Source organism: Piliocolobus tephrosceles, chromosome 17, assembly GCF_002776525.5.
Source record: "Piliocolobus tephrosceles isolate RC106 chromosome 17, ASM277652v3, whole genome shotgun sequence".
NCBI classification, from domain to species: Eukaryota; Metazoa; Chordata; class Mammalia; order Primates; family Cercopithecidae; genus Piliocolobus; species Piliocolobus tephrosceles.
This window is the reverse complement of record NC_045450.1, coordinates 39,699,925-39,719,672: the sequence shown is the minus strand read 5'-3', so window position 1 is coordinate 39,719,672 and position 19,748 is coordinate 39,699,925. Positions and strand designations below refer to the sequence as shown.

The 19,748-nt window shown below is 43.8% G+C and overlaps 2 protein-coding genes across 4 annotated transcripts; one reads left to right on the top strand and one right to left on the bottom strand.

Moving 5' to 3' along the window:
* Positions 1 to 1,430: 1,430 nt before the first annotated feature.
* Positions 1,431 to 5,050, bottom strand: IRX5 (iroquois homeobox 5). 2 transcript variants are annotated; one of them, XM_023209840.2, is made up of 3 exons: positions 4,477 to 5,050; positions 3,012 to 3,417; positions 1,431 to 2,838 (listed from the first exon to the last, which is right to left on the bottom strand). In XM_023209840.2, the coding sequence occupies exons 1-3, from the start codon at positions 4,723 to 4,725 to the stop codon at positions 2,042 to 2,044; spliced, it is 1,452 nt and encodes a 483-aa protein (XP_023065608.1). In that variant the 5' UTR covers positions 4,726 to 5,050; the 3' UTR covers positions 1,431 to 2,041. The 2 variants fall into 2 exon arrangements, with proteins under 2 accessions (XP_023065608.1, XP_023065609.1); XM_023209841.1 differs by having other exon boundaries at positions 1,431 to 2,835; positions 4,477 to 4,725.
* Positions 5,051 to 6,734: 1,684 nt separating this feature from the next.
* Positions 6,735 to 17,270, top strand: CRNDE (colorectal neoplasia differentially expressed). 2 transcript variants are annotated; one of them, XM_023209839.1, is made up of 5 exons: positions 7,146 to 7,430; positions 10,684 to 10,806; positions 12,252 to 12,317; positions 15,591 to 15,626; positions 16,980 to 17,270. In XM_023209839.1, exons 2-5 carry the CDS (start codon positions 10,717 to 10,719, stop codon positions 17,094 to 17,096), a joined length of 309 nt encoding a protein of 102 aa, XP_023065607.1. In that variant the 5' UTR covers positions 7,146 to 7,430; positions 10,684 to 10,716; the 3' UTR covers positions 17,097 to 17,270. The 2 variants fall into 2 exon arrangements, 1 of the variants encoding a protein (XP_023065607.1); XR_002731214.1 differs by lacking the exons at positions 15,591 to 15,626; positions 16,980 to 17,270 and having other exon boundaries at positions 6,735 to 7,154; positions 12,252 to 12,621.
* Positions 17,271 to 19,748: the final 2,478 nt, after the last annotated feature.

Genomic DNA, 19,748 nt, shown 5'->3' with positions numbered 1-19,748 from the left:
GCTGTTTGCTAAAACATCTGGACAATGCAGCTTTCAAACTTGTTTAAATTCGAATAAGCTTAAAGGAGCCCCGTGGCAGGTTAAAAAAAAGAAATAGCAAAAGTAACTCCAGTGAAACTTCGGGGTGGGTTTAAAACACCGAGTTAAGGTTAAAGTCATCTTCAGTAGAAATGCAAATATGTGCATTTTGATTTAGCCTAATTAAGCCGGTGTTATGTGCAAACACATTCCCTCTCTACACTCACGCTTGGGTTTAATAGAGCAAATTAATTCCCCTCGCTGGGGTATGTTTTTACTATAACACCCACCCCAACTCCCTCCCCCAACCACTGAAAATTTCCCACGAAGTAAAACGCGTCCGGGCTCCAGATCTCGGCTGCAAAATGGAGCCGCCAGCACCGCAGCCAAGCCCAAACCCACATCGTTGGCCGGCCTCCGGCGCAGGGCGTTGATTCTTCCTCATTAGAGATTCAGATGCATCCTGACTTTTCATTTTGAGATGAAGTTTGCGGGATTAAAACGAGAAAATAAAACCCCAAAAATATTTTTGTAGCTGCTCAGACTGTTGCATCTAAGCTGGGAAAAGTGCTAAAGCGACGACAAGCCTGATGGAGTCCACAACGGCCTCGTTATCTAGGCAAATGGCCTCGAACTTTTGAAGGCCACTTGTCCAAAAAGAGGCCCGTTGTGAGGGGGAGGGATCCTTTCAGGGGCTCCCCTGGCTTCCCCCAAGTGGCTGTGGCGCTCCCTCCTCCCCCTCCGCCCACTCTGCAATTTCCGACTCTGCAAAGTGCAGGCTTGAAATTCAGGACAAGTGTGACACCTACCTGTGAAAGGGGGAAACCGTCCCCTCGCCCGTCCCGCTCGACCCCAGCCCGGTAGCTGAGCGGGCACTCCTGCGCCGCCTGCCACCCGCACCGTCTGGGATGGAACGTTCATAATTTAATCAAATCCAAAGAGATCAATGCCCAATTTTGAAGGGGCAGAGAAGAAGACGGTGACTTGGGAAAGCCTTCCTCTTCGCATCCCTGAATACTCCCGCCTGCATTAGCCCGAAGCACCCTTGAAATAGTAATAAGGGCTAAATCCGGCATAAAATCGAACTCATTAGCAAAGTTCACCAGCTGATTGCTTTGCATAAAACACGACACTGATTGGAAGTAATTAGGTTAAGCGATGGCGCTCGGGTGGTGCGTGTCCCTAACTGGCTTTGCCATCTTTTCTCCCTTCTGGGCACACACTTGGGTCTCTCTTCTCCTTCCTCCAGGGTCCAGTCTCTCCCAAACAGCCCGCATCAGTGATCCAGATCTGCTTTCTGGGCAGGGCCATGTTCCCCAGGGCTTGCAACCTAATTACGTTTTTCCCCTGGCACACTTGAAGGTCTGGGGAACCTTTCAATCCCCACTTTGAAAAAAGTTGCAGTTTGCACCTTTTGACCAAGGCAATGGACAGTTTATTGAGGCTTCTAAAAAGTAATGAGTGGCTCTCATTATGTTAAAATCTCTTTTAATTAAATATTTTGCATTTTACAAAGGCTCCTGCAGTTTCTTTCACTTTTTAAATCTAAGAGTATAACCTGTTTCCTTTCTGTAATAATACTTTAGCTCATACCCAGCAGAATCAATAGGTGTAAAAAATTAAATTAAACTTGTATTTTTAAACTATGAAACAGTTTTGGGGAAACACAAATGTATATATTTATATTACAAAAAAACATTAAATGCCTGTACAGGTGTCTTGATTTCATAATTTACTTCAAAGATAATGAATTATCAATTTAAATACAAAAATGCTACATTAAATATACAGAATAAGATTTAATACAAATCCTTTTTTAATTTTTCTTTTCGGTTGGTTAAGACTTTTGTGTGTGTGTGTGTGTGTGGAGATGTTTACATTTTTATGTCATCCATCTCCATAAACTATAAACTTTTGAATAGGAGGGGTAGTTTATTTTTTTCTCTCTCTCAGTGATGGAAAAATAACTGCCAAGGCCATGTTTTTAATAAATTAGAAAAGTCCGGGACCGACGCAGCCCGCGTTAAATGTCGGACATACCTTTCTTCAATTCATAGGGAGAGTCTTTGCACAGGTCTAGCTGAGACTGGCTCCGCAACATTTTCGGGTCTTTAGCCAAAGCGTCCGCTCGGTTCAACACGGTCTGGTTTAATCCATTGAAATGAGACCCCGGACCGGTTGTGGGCCCTGGCCCGGGCCCTGGGTGGCCATGAAGGTGTCCGAAGGAGCCATAGTTCGTGTAGCCGGGATAGAAGGGCGCGGTGTAGTAGAGAGGCCGGGACAGCACCGTCCCGCCTGGAAAAGGACACTGCGCCGAGGGCGAGCGCGACGGCGCCGGGGCCGGCGACGCACGGCTGCCTCCTAGGGCTTGCCCAGCTATGGGCCCGGGACACGGTGGGCATGGAGAGCCCTCGCTCCCGCCACCCCCGTCCTTGACCTTGTCCGAGGATGTGGCGATCTCTGCCAGAGACCACAATTTGGGCTTGGCGAGCACCGCCGGAGGCGGCGGCGGAGGCGGCGAATGGATAACCGAGGGCCCGCCGGGACCCGAGGGCAGCTCTCCCGCGGCTGGATGCGGGCCCGGCGCCGGCGCGCCCGCCGGGTAGTGAGGGGCCGGGTCCTCCGCCAGCCGCGCCGCCGCTGGCCCAGCCGGGGAGGGCCCGCCGGTGCGGGGGGCGCTCTGCAACGCGTCGAGGCGGCCCTCTGAGGGCGGCTCCTTAAAATCTGAATCGCTGAGGCTGCCCTCGGTCTCCTTGCCGGCAGGGGTGGGTGGTCCCTGAAGCCGTTCGCAGCCCGAAGCCGCCTTCTGCTCAGCTCCTCCTGCGGGTGAAATACAGGCTGTCAGAGGCGCAGTGGCCGCGCGGCGGGACCCAGTTCCAGCCCGCAAAGGTAGAGACCCCTGCCACCAACCTCCAGGCCCCGTGCGCGCCCCCTCTAGGTCTCTCTTTTCCTTTTTACTCCCGCCCAACAAGCCCTTTCCCGTGTCCACCAACCTGCTTCAGGGCCCTCGGGGTCGCCCTTGTCCTCGGGCTTCTGGGGCTCGTCCTCGTCGTTCTTCTCCAGGTCAATGTTCTCCTCCTCTTCTTCGTCCTCGCTGCGGTTCCGCGGCGTCCACGTCATTTTATTCTCTTTCTTGAGGCGCCGGCGCGCGTTGGCGAACCAGGTGGACACCTGGGTGAGGGTCATCTTGGTGATGATGGCCAGCATGATCTTCTCGCCCTTGGTGGGGTAGGGGTTCTTGCGGTGCTCGTTGAGCCAGGCCTTGAGCGTAGCCGTGGCGTCCCTCGTGGCGTTCTTCCGGTACGCTGGATCCCCGTAAGGGTACGAGCCCAGGGGCGCCGCGTAGGGATGGTACCCCAAGGAGCCCGCCATGCCGGGTGTGTGGTCGTAGGGAGAGCCCTGCGGTGGAGACGCAGAGAGGTGAGTGTGGGCCTTGGTCTCCACTGCCATCGGAACGACCGAAGCACCCTTTTCCCTGCGCTCCCCGGGGTCTGTGGTTGGACGAGGCCCGCACACCAGCTTCCTCTGGGGCAACGCTGGCGGGGTTCAGATCTAGAAGCAACTCCTCCCCCTCCTCAGAAGGCAGCGGGGACCTCAATTCCTGGGTCAGGTCCTTCTGGGGCCCCTGAAGCTGTCCCGGGCTCGGTGCCTCCCATAGGCCCCCATCTGCCCGGGCACGTCCGTACCCCGTGCCCAGATCTGGCCAGGGCGGCCCGGCCTCCATCCAGATAGAGGCCTGGGCAACTGAGGCGACTCCGCGGTCCCGCGCGGGAGCGGCCGCACGTTGGGCGCAAGGGGGGAAAACAAGGGAAGTAAAGGCTCTTGCTCTTTTTTTTTTTTTTTTCCAACACGCTAAGAAATGCAAACAAAAAGCTGAGCCATGCCCAGGCACTCCCACCCTCCAAAAATATTAACCCAGACCGAAGTTACAACCCGGCCGAAAAATCCCGGATGCACCGCAGCTCGACCGACTTTTCTGAAATTTAATACCCGCAAATCGGATTGCGAAGATAGGATTACGGATTTGCAACATTTTGGAGGACTAATTAAAGGCTAGGCCAAACACATTTACATTAACTTAGCACGCTTCTGCTCAAATTTCGGGTCTATTTCTTTTGAACTACTTTTCCAAAATGGCAAAACCAAAAATATAAAATTTGCAGGGCAGCCCGGAGCTTACGTTTACACCAAATGCTGCTCTTTAATTGCAGCTACCTCTCCCCACAGAACCCCTTCCCGCAAGCTCAGCGATTCGAGCAAGACGCGGCTCTCTTTTCCGAGCAACTCTTGAGTCCGAGGCCTGGGCGAAGCCGGGGGAGACAATCGCCCAAGTCTGAAGGGGTCGCGAAGCTTGGCGGGGGAGGTCGGTGTTGGCGCCTAGGCCCGTGTCCCCCTCCGCCCCCGTCCTCCCGCCGGGCCCCTGCTGTCCCTAGCCAGCCGCGGATCCCGCTCACTTACCACGTACGAGGAGAAGGCGGCGGCGGCTGCGGCCGCGGGGTCTGCGCCGTACTGGAGGTGCGAGTTGTAGCCCGGCGAGGGCGCCGTGAAGGCAGTCGAGCCAGCGTAGGGCGAGAACGCGGAGCCCGAAGAAGAGCGGCCGAGTTCATCCGTGCGGGGCCCCGAAATGACGCTGGTGCTGTACGCCGGGCACGAGTAGAGCGCCAGCGAGGCGGACGGCTGGTACAAGTAGCCCTGCGGATAGGACATGGCCACACACGGGCATGGGGCGCGCCGCGCCGCGGCCGCCAACGAGCCGGGCGGCGCCCTGCGAGGGCGAGCGGGCGGGCACCTGGCCTCTGGCTGCCCTGGGCCGCCGCTCTTCTGGCCCCGGCTCTGGGGCTCCGGCCCGCGGCGCCTCCTCGTTGGCTTCCCGCGCGCCTCCGGCTGCGACCGCCGCGCCCGCTCCTCTGCGCGCCTCGCTCGCCCCAGCTGGGCTTTTTTCCCCTCCCCTCCCTTGCTGCTTTCTCTTTTTTCCCCTCGCTCTTTGCACCGGGGGGCTCTGCTTTTGGCTTTGCAAAGGTCCTGCCAAGATGCTAAGTTGGAAATTGAGGATTCTGACGCCTTGTGCGCGCCCGAAGCTCCTCCTTCCCGGGGTGTAGTAGGTGGGAGGACTGGCAGGAGCTTCTGGGCGGCCGCAGCCAACCCGGCCGCCAGGCGCGCCTCGCCCTCTCCCTCTTCCTCCCCGGCTCCCTCTCCCGCTCGCTGGCGTTCCTCTCGCCCCTCCCTAGCGCCCGCCTCCCCTCCGCGGTCCCCCTCTCACCCCTCCTCTTTGCCTCCCCTTTTCCCCTCCCCGGTCTCTCCCTCTCTCTCGCTTTCTCTCAGACTCTCGAGCGCCGGCCCCAGGATGACAATCACATCCCAGGAGCGCCGATCTCTTCCAACTTTCCTCTTCTGCTAACTTGGGGCAGAGTGGCAGTCCCGACGCACGGCCGGCCCTGCAGCGGGTCCCGCCGCCCCGAAGCACAAAGGGAACAAGGCGAACGCTCTGCGCTCTCCTAGCCACAGTAGATTGCGGACTTAGCGGATTTCTTGTTCTCCGGCAGGCTGGGCTCCGAGGCCGTTCGTTGCCCACCTCTCTCTGGCGTCTTCCCCAAGACAGGGAGGTCGAGAGCCAGCTGGAGATCCGGAATGAAAGTCTCTGGGAGAGCCGATGGATGGCCCGCGCCCAGGGTGCAGGAAGTCCGGGATGACTGCCCCTCTGCGCCGGCAGCAGCAGGTGGGCGAGAGACAGGCCTCAGACGTCTGCACGTCTCCGGCTAGCCTTCCTTCTACCGACACGCCGCCGGACGGCGAGGGAAAAGACACTGGTTCCTGGAATTACCGGGGTAGCCTTTTTCTAGAGTATGGGTGGTGGGCAAGAACTGCCAGAGAATCAGCTACACCCGAGGAGGTCTCGGGACCGTCCCCAGCTCCACTACCACGCCTTCCGCCTCTTTCTCCCGGCTTTCCAATCGCACGCAGCTCGCACCGCCAAGTCGGTGGTGGTGGAGGGAGCAGGTCCCCTTCCCTTTTGTTCAACTAAGTCGCCTTCCCCTTCGCACGCACTCTCGCACCCGCCCACGCTCCACTGCAAACACTGGGCAGAGCAGTGCCCAACCCAACCAATGTTTGTTCAGCGAGGCGCTGGCGAGGCAAACACACACAACTGAGTCAGAGGCAGAGCCCTTGCCCACGACGGCCACACAATTAGAATACAAAACAGACCCTCTCCTCTTCTCTCCACCTCCCGCCGCCACAAGCCACGGACGCACTCGAACTCTGGGACAGACAGGGGCGCTGGTGAACCAGGACAGAAGATGGCACAGGTTTGGGCACGCCGTGGAAGCTCGGGATTTCGGGAACTTCGCATAATGGGGCCACACGCAAGCCCAAGCATAACTATATACAAAGTTTCTCGCATTGACTTTGACGGGCGAGATGTACTTTATTTCGCGAGCTCACGCTAACCCACCCGCCGCACCGGCACCCGCTCGGCAGTGAACCCTCGTGCACACGCGTTGTCTCCTCCCCTCCGTCCGCTCCCCTCCCCCAGACACCGCCCACCAAGAGGACTGACCGGTTCAGACTGCATTCTCGGAGAAACCCTGGGTCCGCCCAGCCCAGTGCCTGACACCTCCTTCACCTATGATTGGGCTCTGGCCTCTCTGGGCTCCGCCCCCCTGGTGACGTAATGCCGCCTTCCTGCTAGTCTGGGCGCCAAAGGGGCAGGGCGAGGCGGGGCCTCGATCGCGCTATTGTCATGGAGACGGGAAGCTGGCTGCAGCGGCAGCAGGGACAGCTGGGCCGAGGTGGCTTCCAGCCGGCCAAAGCTTAAGCGAGGCGGAACGCCCCGGGAGGCCCGAGCCTGGGGCAGCGTGGAGCCGGCCAGTGGTGGCCTCGCCGGCGGCCTCTTCCCGGGCTCGCAGTAGGCCCGAGTCTTCGCTGGGAGCTCCCGGGAGCAGCGTCCCCGCCCTGCTGCCCTCGCTCCCGCCTCTTGCAGCCCCACGGCCCCTCAGTGCCCGCCCCCGGCTCCGCCCGCCGCAGCCGCAGCCCCTGGCGCTAACGGTCGGTAACGGCCCGCGCGCGCCGCCCGCCGGGGGCTCGCGCCAGCCACGAGGGAGCGTCCGCGGCCCGCGCGCCCGCGCGGCGGAGGAGAGGTGAGCCCCCGCCCGGGCCAGGCCCCCTGGCCGTGCCGTCCGCCCCTCGAGCCGCGTCCCCTGGTGGGCCGGACGGACGCGGCGGTGCCCCGCGCGCGACCAGAGGTCCCGTGGGCGAGGGCCTGGGCCTTGGGCCGCGTAGGCGCAGAACGAGCCTCTCTGGGTGTCGGCGTTCCGCGGCGGGCGCGCGTGGGCGTGGCCCCTCAGTCCACGCGTGGCCACTCAGTCGCTGCGGCTCTCGTCCGGGACGCGGCTTTCCGGAGTAGAGCCCTGGAGGTTTGTGCCACCGAGAACCCGAGTCTGTCACACAGACATCCTCATTACATCATCCTGCCACTCCGGCCGTCCCGCTCTTTCTCCCCCCATCCCGGCCCGGTGGCTTGTTGGTTGGTTTTTTAATTTTTTTAACCCCTTTTCTTGTACTGTCTTATTTTTGGTGTCAAGGACTGGAGAGACTCCTGCAAGATATTGAGGCATTTAGAATGTATGGTTCTGTTGCCGTGGTTGTCACCTCCGCTCTATGTCAAATTTAAGACTCATTTCTTAAGGATGTCTCTATTTTCTGCTTTATTTGCACATTGATGGCTCTGCTGCTCAGCTGGCCACTGCCACCCGGCGTCTGAGATAGAATTGTCTTAATATGAGAAAGGGAAGGGCGGATCATGATTAGCAGGCAGACTGCATTCAGATAGCATCTGGCGGGTTTTCTCCGTTTTTATATGAAGGCGTTCATTTTTTTGCTGGTAAACACGAGGTTTTAACTTTTTGTCTGATAGTGGAGACCATTTGTTTCACTGTTCCCTCCTTCTTACTTCCTATTCATCAGCTTTTCCGTTTGGAAAGCTGCATACTTGGTAGCGGTAGTTTAATTGGTGCCTTGACTCTGAAGCTTTCCCTTCCAGCAGCGGTGGGATCTGTATCCCTCCCATCCCAGGTTACCAAGAAGACTTTTTCTCCCCTTGCTTTCTATTGCATTTGTATCTTTCCAAACATTTAAACTTACACTAGGGATAAGTTTGCTCGGGTTGTTTTTAACGTAGGACTATTAAATAGTCTCATTTTAAAACTTCCTAAAGGTTTATTGGTTTGTCATGTCTGCACGGATCCAGTTTCGCATAACTCTTAAAATTTAAAGCTTTAAAGTAGGATTCGCAGTTGTATTGCCAAGACATGGCCCTAGAGCTTGTTCTTCAAGTTTTGGCTGTACAGTTGTCATTGTTTCAGTCAAGTGCAAAAGAGGTTATTCCTGTTTATTTAGTGTAATAGCTATTTACAGTTAAAACTGTAAAGACTCATAAAAGTAGGTCTGCTGTATTTTAAAGATCTCATCATTCTTGTGGGAGAGACACAACACCAACACTAGGAAAGGCAACAGATTGCTTCTGTCATATCGCTTTGCTGTTTTGGAGTGTACTTAAAGGATTATGATTGATAAGGCTGTCTTGCCAGAGAATGTTGACACAGGTGTGCATCGTTATCTTAATTAAGATCCTGAGAAAATGTTGTCTATAAATGGTGACATAAGAAGGGCGGCATATTTTTGTACAGTTTTGCTTTGGGAGAATTTAATTGCACTTGAAACCTGTCTTTGAGCTTCCAGATTTTGTGAGCACTTTGGCAACAGAAGTTTTAGAGAGAAATGATAGTTTAATGTTAAGTGTTCTGGCATGTACTAATACTACTTGTGGCTTTTTGGTAATGCCTGTGTCGGCTTTCTTTGTGCTCTATCTTTGTGGAATAATGGTTTCTAATTTTGAAAGAAAAGCATAAAATAGAGCAGTATTTTATTAAGCAAACACTTATTAGTGTTCAGAATAAATCTGTAGAGGAAGGCATGCTTAATGTGCAGGAACAGGAATGTAGTAAGAGTAAATATATGAGAAATTTATGCTATTTCGTTTTTTTGGAAAAGAAACAGTCTCCTGGGGTGCCTTAATGATCTAAAACAATTTCTTTTTCATAGCAAGTACCTAGCTACAATGTTTACGGAATGCCTTGTTTTTATTTCTAAAAATAGAAGAACACTGTTTCATTTCTTCCAAAATATTGTTCTGTGCATTTGAATTGATGAGTAAGTGAAGATAGTGCATTTAGTCTCTTACTCGTTTAAGGATCTGAGTCATAACCTGGGTGACCACTAAAATAATATTACTGTTCTTTACTCCAAATCTTGGAATGCAAAAATACTGGCAAGATGGATGCTGTTGATTATATTACCCTTGGCTTACCCAGCACCTAATACCTTTTAACATAAGTATTGCATTAAGATTTTCCCCTCTCTTTGTAGCTCATGATTTCCTGGAAGCTGGCTGTCTATCAGTGTGTATGTAAGAAGTGTGTATGTTTTTCTTTAATATTAAAACTCATTGTAGAAAGAGGAAATGAAAGTGGAGGAGACCATAGGCATATGATCGGAAAAGCCAGGTGTAGTCACAGCTCATTCTTGACTCCAAGGATAATTAGCTGGTTAGAATTACATAGTAAACTAAAAGAAAGACTTATGTAGATTTGTTTGCTAAAACTAAAACAAGACCACTAATTTTGAGATAATTGCTTTATTTATCTCCCATAGCACCCCCAATCAAAAAGTTTTTTCCCCTCTGACAGCTATGATGAGCATTCTTATGGTGTTATCCATGTGTTATTTTCAAATTTGATATATTGCATTAAAAGAGATGAAATAGGAATGTGAACTAATTGTCCATTTTAACGAATAACAATAATTATTATTACATGTATACATTCTAGAAATCTTAGGAAAAAATGTTCTTTAGTTGATAACAGGAAAGTAAATTAAATCATGTAATCCTGAGTGAATTAAATATACTCTTCACAATAGATTATGAACATAGCATCATACTTTGGAATAATGTTTTAACTTTGGGATAGTACAGCCTGTTTTTAGTGGTAGTATCTCATTATCTTTGTATATTTCTCTTCAATATCTCTTTTGTGTTGACTCCTGTATTTTAACATCTTTTTGGTATATTTGTTAGCTGTGTATAGGGAATAATTTTTCTTAATAGAATAGCAGCTGGTGCAACTCTAAGAACATGTCAAATCTAGGAATTCTTTTTTCCTTTTTCAATAATGACTGGTTTGCTTTCATAGCACTACTCCGAAGCGTGATGCTGAAGACTTATTTCTGCATAAATCTGCAGTGTTTTTATAGCTGTAGTATACCTAAACACCAATTTAGCTTAGCAAATTAACTTAGATGCTTCAAAATTGAAAACCAGTATATTCTAATGTACTTTGAGTTTAAGTCTTTATTAGTAAGCATGCACTTAACATTTGTTCGGGAGAAGAGAATGTAATTTTCTCCTTCAGTTGTCATTTATATAATCCATTTTTCTAGTCTTTTCTCAGGCTAATGATATTCCACACCTTGATACAGCTTTTATTTGTTTATTTGCCATAATATGGAGTGATACCTTGGAGAAAATTGGATATTCGAATCTAATATCCCAAAAGTATTACTTAGTTTTCTGTGTTTCCTTAAACAGAATCATTTCCATTTTCTGTGCAGGTGATAAGTGTGATGTTTCCGTAATACATTTGGATGTTGTCAGCTAAGTTCACTTCTGAACTATGGGGTTCCTCCACATGTTGGCTGAAATTTGTCCTTGCATATCCCAAGGCTCGTCTGCAAGTGAGTGTCTGCACACAGTTTGCTTGTACATGGAGTCAGTCCAAAATAGCATCAATGTTGGTTTTACCAAAGTATTTATATTGATAATAGAGGCTAAGTACAAAATGTAGAGAATGTCAATTACTTGAGGCCTTTAATCATTAAAAATTTTTATTAATTCATTAAACAAGGGTACCATAAATAGAAAAAATTAGATTCATGAAATAAAACTGAATAATTCATTTTTACTTACTATTTATCATGGAATTACTTTGAATAATTTATTTTTAATGGTATAATTGGACAGTAAAATTTATAAACTCGGTGCTTTTCATAAAAATCAAAGGGAAGGTTGTGATATTTTATACAAATAGAATTATTATTTAAGAGAAATAACCTGTTTATGCCTAATTAGAGTTTTTAATCGTTTCAATTATCTAGTTCCTTTAAGAACAAATTTACTGGGAATATCAGTTCCAGTCAGGGGTACCAAACTTTTTTAGTGACAGAGTACACACAGGTATGTAAAACTTGTCATTTCTCATCAAATAGAGACTGCTGAATAGGCAGATAAGAAAAGCTATGAGAAAGAATTGTTTTGCAGAATATTTGTCTAGTGGTCAGATCTAGGAACTGAATTTATTGACTCAGAACACTTTATTAAATAAAAAAAAGGCTTCTTATAATCAAAAAAATAAAAAGTTAATTTTACAGAAGGCAGTAGTTAATATAGCCTCCAATAAAATAAATGTTTCTCTGAATACTTTCCGAGGCATTACAGTGATTTTTAACTAATACGAAGTGATATATAATAATTTTAAAATAACATCCTTGTGTTTTCCTATTACTGATTGCTTATGGAAATTGGGTTTCATGTATGACTGAGAGCTAAAGCATTACAGTGAGTTGGAAAACACAACACAAATATAAAGAAAGTGTTAGGCGGTGAGCAGTCTGATTCCTTTTTGTTTGCCTTTAAGCTTAGTTTTTTGTTTTACTTTGTTTTAAACCATGTATAAAATTGTTGAATTTAAAACATAAGAGGATTGAGTGATTTTTTTTTCCTCCTAAGGGTAAATGTAGGGAAAATCTAAACACATATGCAGATTGGTTGAGTTTTAGATCTGTTATCGGCCACATTTATTAAGATTCATATTTCATGTATATTAAAGGTATTCAAATGTATTAAAATTCTTATATTCTTTCTATGTAAAATAGATGTAGGGGGTTCCCACTCTTGAAAATATGAAGAAAACATGTCCTTTCAGCAGTAATGGGTTTTGGTTGATTAATTGAGAAGGTTGTATTAAACGTTCTCTAGTGGAAATGGCTAAAGAGCATGCTTTTTGAGAAATGTATCATCTAGGAATAAAATCAATTGGAGTATTGGTAATTAAATTGTAATTCCATGAAGGAAGGAAGTGGTGCAAAAGATGAAGCTAACTATTCCTGTTTTTCTCTTGAAGAGTCTACAATTCATAATGGAGCTACTGTACTGGCTATTGGAAGGAGGAGATTCTGAAGATAAGGAGGTAATGTTATCTCTTTTAAAAGAATACTTTCCTCTGTAATCCTGAACCTTTATTACATGTAAGAACTTTGTGCAGTAGACAGCAATTTCTTTAAATTTGGTATATGGAAACAATTTTATTTTCCTCTGCTGAGTTTTTGAGCCTGCCTCTTCTAGTGCTATGGACTGCATTGGTAGAGCTGAGAAATACCATTTTGCCATACTCAGCACCCTTAAAATAGCTTCTTTCTGCGAATTAGATCTTCAAAGGTGTCCTGCACAGTTCTTGTAGATGTCATTTTAGTTTGTGGTTGACGTGCATGCATTTAGCATGTTGCTTAACCGTCCTCATTTGCCTCCCAGTTCTTTGTTGCCTTCATGTTGGGGGGAATGTGTTTTCTGCTGGATGATTTACTGCCAGACACGACCAAACTCTGAGTAGAAGAATTGGTGGTTGGCAACTGGTTCCAGTGCTCTGCTGAGAAGTTAGTTGGGCCCAGCCTGGAGCACTGTAGTGTTCTGGAGGCCAGGAGCTCCTGCACAGGGGGTCTTTTCCTGGTTCAGAGCCTTAGGTGCCTTTCCATTTTTCATGTAATCTTTTCCTAGGTTGGCTTGCTGCTTGCTTTGCAGCTGTTGCAGGGATTCACATGGAATGGAGGGCTCTCTTTCATTGTGGAGTATTTATTTGATAATTTACCCATGTGCTTTTTCATTTTCAAAAACCCAATGGTGTTTAAGAATCAAAGATTCTTGAAGAACAAAAGTTGGGTTCAATTTGTATCTATGAGAAAAGATTCACCTCTGATGCTATGTAGCCACATTGAATATGCAGGCTAAATTAAAAACAGAGAAAAACCTTTTTACAATAGGCCAATTACTATATCTAGGAATGTTTATACAGGCTGAAATTTTGTAATGGTATTTATATCTGTTTTCCTTTTTAAGGGAAATAATATACTTTTCTAGGCATCAAAAATATCTGCCCCTTTCACTAATGTTGACATACCACCTTCCCCCAACCCCCAATGCTAAATTTGACTGGCTTAAAAAAATCTACCCCCTGAACTATATCTGGGGAGGAATGTTATTAATAAAACAATGAAGGACTTCATGGTGTCTAGTTATATAATTAGGAAATTGGTTAGAAACATGGCTAAAACCAGTTTCTTTCATTAAAAGAACTAGTGTACATTTAAAAACAAAAACTTTCAGGAAAAAGACTCTTTAATCTTTAAGTCAAATAGTATTTTTGGTTAACACAGCAGGAAGGGGAAATATACCAATTTCAGATTCTTTTATTCATGCCTAAGTAGAGGTTATAAGCAGCTAAGGAAGCGATTAAAATGTAGTCTAGTAAAAAATGGTGATATCAAAGTGATTACTTGGAAAGCAGTTTACATTTGCAAAAAAATTCAGTATTATGACCTTCACCAACTTTTACACATCATATACTTGGGTTATTATGGGATAGCTTGTGTATGGAATGCAAGGGTATTTTTGAATTGACTAGGTCTTGCTGGTCATCTTAAAATATGTTGCAATATTACGAAGTTGAAATGTAGTATTTTTTAATAGAAGGAAAATATAAATTTAATATCTGGGCAATTGAGACCTTTAAACTTACTTTAAAAGTATGATGTTGACATATATGATACTGTTTTGTCTTTGCTATATTAACAGAATTAGAGGGGTGTTCTACAATTCAGATATCTTATATAGTAATTCCAAATTTTATTCTCTATAATGGACTTTTAAAATAAAAGGTATATGTGCTTCAGAGGGCAACATTTGAATCATGAGCTAATTTACTAAGCATCAGATTATAGAAAAGCAGCCTTGATTAATTTGGAACTGTGAAAGGGGCAGGTAAAACTGTTTTCAGCTGAAATTTACTAATGCAGCAACCATTTAAATTAAATGTTTGTTAACATAATAATGATGGCATTTTCTCCTCCCCCTCCTTGTGGTTTTGTCCAACTAGATGTTACAGTGGCAGTTGCACTGACTGTTAAGTGTTTAAATGATGACACCATTATGTGAAGTGATTTTGAAATGAGAGATTCCAGCCAAGAATTACATCTGCTCCCATCTCCTTCAAATCATACTCTCTGGCAGTACAGATTATGATTGATTTGTTTGTGACAGATTGCAGGAAACAGTCATTGATTTTTCAATATTTTACCTTAAAATTATTTACAGTTGTAACCATGGGGAGGTATTTCCATGGGCTGTCAGCCCCTGAAAGACTAGGATAATATTCCCTGCTCTCTGACAAGACAAATTACCTGTAATGAGTGCAGTAGCTGAAGGGTATACTTTTATTTTAAAATATGTCAATAACCCCAGTGACTAAACGAATATTGATTTAGCATAATGAAGCCTGAGTAATGTGAAAATGAGCTTTTTCAAGGGGCATGGTAAAGTCTTTCTTTTTAGCTGGTTATAAGAAGCTTTTCATTCTTTTCAGCTAGCTGGTAGGAATATAGAATTTTATAAGCAAACCATCAGGAATGATAGTGTTGTTTCTGATAAGCAACATCCAAATATGTTGACCCTGCTTTTAGTGTTTTTTTTTTCATTTCTTATTTTCAGTCTTACTTTTAGTCATAGAATAGTTACTGATTTGATGCGGTCTTTAACTGACTTAATATTTTTACAATTTCAATATATTTTGCATTGGAATCTCAAGTAATGAATATTAAAATATATGTACAATCATTTGTAGATGATATCATAATTATATTAAGACATTTCAAATGGGCTGTTGTGGTATTTAATGTGCTGTATTTTATGGTAGAATAATTTTCAGTCTCTGGACATCAGATTGCTTTCAGTGGGAATGAAGATTAATTTACTTCAGTCCTGATTTTTTAGGCATCAATGCATGTTTTCATTTTCGTCAGACTTTTACCCCCTTTTAATATAATTCTCAACTTTTTATGGATTTATTTCCAATACATAAAATCCTTCAAAACAAGAATAATAAATTTTATATTTTTTATAAAAATACATTTATTTTTAGTCCATCAAGGTATCTGAAGATTTTATGCCTAGGTATCTCCATATCTAACTTGTTAAGGAAGGAAAATAGGATAAACAATGCTGGTAATATATAGCAGAAAAGTAAGTATTTGAACAAGATGTCCAACTGATATTTCATGGAAACCTAACTCATTTTATGGTAACTAATAGTAATCTTATTTAAATCAATAGTAAAACCTGTTTAGAAATTAAAAATGAGTTATGATTTAAAGAAAATTCAGATGACTCATTGTGAGTGCTAGTTCTCTTGTAGGATGCCACTGGAAATGTTGAAATGAAAAATACAAGTGTATCTTTTGATGAAAAAAAGGATAGTCTCTAGAACACAAAATTATTGTTTTTTTTTTTCCTCAGGAGTTTGCCTAAGGGTGTGACAGATGATCTCTGTCACTTAGTTGTGTCCTATAATAAACTGGATGCTTTATAAAATACTAGACCTGTGATTTCATATGCTGTAATATTTCATTTCTCCATCTCACCTCCAAATTATTTCCCCTTTTCTTTAAAAGGACCTTTGAAATATAGAAATATGAGGGATCATCATATGTGAAACTAGTAGCCCAAATTCATCAACCATTAATTTGATTTACAGTTTTTTAAGTCAACATGGTGACCATAGAATTACTTACGCCTTCCAGGAAAAAAAAAAAAAAAATACAAATTTTTTTCCTCAATAGTTTCTTAATAAAGTTAGATATGGAAAATAAAGGATAAACACAAATGTATGCTAAGAAAAACACCTATCTTATTGTTTGGTTTATTTTGAAGTAAAATCATAAATGTATTATAGTCACCATCTCCTGACCCCTCTTTAATTTCAACTAAACTAAGCATGTGTGTTTGCGTGTTCATTTTATAGTTCATATGTAGAACTATGTAAATTAAATTTAAGAAATATGTAGAGGAAATAGTTTTCTGGGGAAATTTTTCCTTTTTGGATATTATGCCCTTTTCCATTGCTTTTCTCTGCTTGAAAGCAAAAAAAGTACCCTGCCCCTGTTGTCCTTTAGGGAAAAACTATTCCTATAAAATATTTTTAAATCATGTAAGTCATTGCCTAGGATTAGCCAAACATTTATTTTTAAAAAGGAGAAAATGCTCCTGCTTTAAGATTGTCTTGTATTTGTATCTATTAAGATAAACAGTTTGCTTTGATACGGTACATACCAATCTACTTAGTTAATTTTTTTCCAGAATTTGTTTTACTGTGTTTAGTCTGACCTTTTATGATAACTTAATATGGGAACAAATTAGCATATAATTCTATTTTCCATGTGACCTCAACCAGTTGCAGAATTGTACCACCACTTTTGGGGGGCAATTTGATAGTTTATGTAGACTATAGCATTAATTGTTCCCAAATGTTCAGTACATCCTGGCTAACGTGTTATTAAAGGTGTTTTCATGTAAGCAGTTAGAGGAAGCACTTCACCCCTATGACTAAGTTATTAAAATGCCTCCTAAAGTAGCATTTTAAATTAGTATACATAATTGATTAGTAATTTGTCTTCTCCCAAGCATAAAACAGCATAGCAGAGTTAAGTGTGACCAGTGAAGTATAAGATATTAAGGGTTGATGGTGACAATGATCATTCATGGTAACTAAATGGATTTTTTTTTTTTTTTTTAATTTTAGATTCAGCCATCGGTCTTTGAAATTTCCTGTGATGTGTTTCAATCTAGATGCAAAGGACATGGAAAAATCAAAGTGCTCGAGTGGTTTAAATATGTTTTGGATGTTCCTGTTTATAGACTATAATACTTCTCCAATTAAAATCCTCAGTTGTCATGCAGAAGAAGGTTAAGCTCTACTTGATTGCCAATTTTACTGAAAATGCTTAGTATTTTACAGTATCACTGAATATATTTTGTTTAGCCAAAGTATAGGAAAAATAAAATAAATTGTGTAGGTTGACTTTTTTCTAAAAATGTCTTTTTTCTAAAAATGTCTTTATTGGATTGAATGAATGTTTATGCCTGAAAAAAAAAGGTTCAAAAAATTCCTTTTACCATCATAGTCATTCTTTTGACAATCAGTTATTATTAGACTCGGTTTAAAATAATTTTCTAATATGACTCTTACATTTATGGGAGGAAAAAGACTTGAAAGATACTCCTGTGTGTATTTTAATTCTCTGTAGTAGTAGTCCCTCTGGAATAGAATGTCTCTTCCTCAAACAAATCTATTGGCTCATTTCATATATGAGAAAAAGTTGCTCTAACTGGCAGAGTTTCATCTCTGTAAAGAAGGCTGACATCCACCTTCTTCACAGAATCCCTGCATCTGGGTAATTGAGTAATGACAGATTACCTTACCATTGGGAAATACCTTGTTGTGGCCTTTGTAGCAGCTACAGGAAGATGGAAGAATTCTTCTGTACAGACAGGTCTCCAGCCTCTTTGGTGTGGACACTGTGAAGGGGTACGTCTGGTGGGAAAGAGTGCTTAGGGAAGGAACTGGGAAGGTCCACAAAGGCTGATGATGACAAAGAATCCTAAGGCTATGATGAATTCTAAGCTTAGATCTCAGAGTCATAAAGTAAATTTATTAGGCTAGAGAGATTTCCTTTTTTGTTTTTGATCTAACTTTATTTTTTCAGATTTATAAGTTCACATGCAGCTGTACAAAATCATACAGAAATCTTTGAACACTACCCAGTTTCTCCTAATAGTAACTTCTTGCAATATACTGTATAGTACAGCATCACAACCTGGATATTGACATTGATGCAGTCAAGATAGAGAACATTTCTATAACCAGGAGGATCCCTCATTACTGCCCTTTTATAGCCACCCCTACTTCCAGACCATCTCACTCCTCCCTTAACCCGGGCAACCACTAGCCTGTTCTCCATTTCTATAAATTTGTCTTTATAGGAATGTTATATAATTGCAATTAAAGTGTGTAACCTTTTGGGGTTTGACTCAAACCCAGCATCATTTTCTGGAGATTCAGCTTATATGTGTCAATAGTTTGTTCCCTTTTTTTAGTTCAATAATATTCTATGGTATAGCGTGTACCACATCACTCATCAATTAGGACTTCTGGGTTGTATCTGGTATTTGATTATTACAAATAACAGTGGTATATATATTCGTGTAGAGGTTTCTGTGTGAACATAAACTTTCATTTTCCTGGGACAAATGCCCAGGAGTGAAAATTGTGAGTCATATGGTAATTACATAGAGTATTTTTTTTTTTTTTTTTTTTTTTGAGACTTGAATTAACTTTGTGTCTGTGAGGGGGGAGGCAAGGAGAAACTCTATATTTTTGTAGTGTTTTTAACTAGATTTGTTTATGATTTTAAAACATAAAATCTTAACATAAGTTGTAGCCAAATATAAGAAAGGATTTTTCCAGAATCTAGACTTTATTCTTATTTTAGAGAAATACTTTGGAAAAAATTGCTTTATTGGCAAACAATTCCTATGTAAAGAAATCAAAGACACATATATACTCTAGGAAAGACGTTGCAAAGCTGACAGGCGACTTTGGGAAATTTGAGGGCAGTTTTCCAGTGTTACTAGAGACTTGACATTCAAGGATGTATTATGATAGTTTCTGAATTGATAGACTCTTTAGCGTTTGTCACTACCCTCAGGCCTGCAGTTTTTATTTGTAGAATTAACTCATTGTCTTCACAATGCTTTGTTGAGTGCTGTTGCAGAAAATGCTCATTTAATTCAATTATATACACTTACTAGGAAAAAGAAAAAGTATCTTTTTCTAGTACATGGCCCCTAAAAATGACAGCTTTACACAATGCTGAATGGAGGAAACAGCTCTGTTTCCATCAAACTTCTGGTGGAAATTATGCAAAGTTACGTTATGCTTTCTGAGACATAGTGAGGTAGTACACAACCATGTATGCTATATTACTGGGGAGACCCACTGAAAGAATTTTCAAGGATAATTTTTACTCTGATTTTCCATCATGTATATTGACTTTATTGATTGATTGATTGAGATGGAGTCTCACCCCATCCCCCAGGCTGAAGTGCAGTGGTGCAATCTCTACTTACTGCAACCTCGGCCTCCCAGGTTCAAGTGATTCTTGTGCCTCAGTCTCCTGAGTAGCTGAGACTACGGGCATGTGCCACGACGCCCGGCTAGTTTTTGTATTTTTAGTAGAGACAGGATTTGCTAGGCTGTTCTCAAACTCCTGATCTCAGGTGATCCACCCACCGCGGCCTCCCAAAGTGCTGGGATTACAGGCGTGAGCCACCGTGCTGGCCATGTATATTGATTTTAAAATGTTACCAGCTGGGCGCCGTGGCTCACGCCTGTAATCCCAGCACTTTGGGAGCCCGAGGCGGATGGATTACCTGAGCTCAGGAGTTCGGGACCAGCCTAACATGGTGAAACCCCATCTCTTCTAAAAATACAAAAATTAGCTGGACGTCGTGGCAG

Excerpts from the sequence above, each read along its gene's own strand:
- IRX5 (XM_023209840.2), bottom strand. The coding sequence starts at position 4,725 with ATGTCCTATCCGCAGGGCTACTTGTACCAGCCGTCCGCCTCGCTGGCG. Across the intron at positions 3,418-4,476 it reads CCGCCTTCTCCTCGTACGTG|GGCTCTCCCTACGACCACAC; the intron begins GTAAGTGAGCGG and ends TCTCCACCGCAG. Across the intron at positions 2,839-3,011 it reads CCCCGAGGGCCCTGAAGCAG|GAGGAGCTGAGCAGAAGGCG; the intron begins GTTGGTGGACAC and ends TTTCACCCGCAG.
- CRNDE (XM_023209839.1), top strand. The coding sequence starts at position 10,717 with ATGTTGTCAGCTAAGTTCACTTCTGAACTATGGGGTTCCTCCACATGT. Across the intron at positions 12,318-15,590 it reads GAGATTCTGAAGATAAGGAG|GATGCCACTGGAAATGTTGA; the intron begins GTAATGTTATCT and ends GTTCTCTTGTAG. Across the intron at positions 15,627-16,979 it reads TTGAAATGAAAAATACAAGT|CCATCGGTCTTTGAAATTTC; the intron begins GTATCTTTTGAT and ends TTTTAGATTCAG.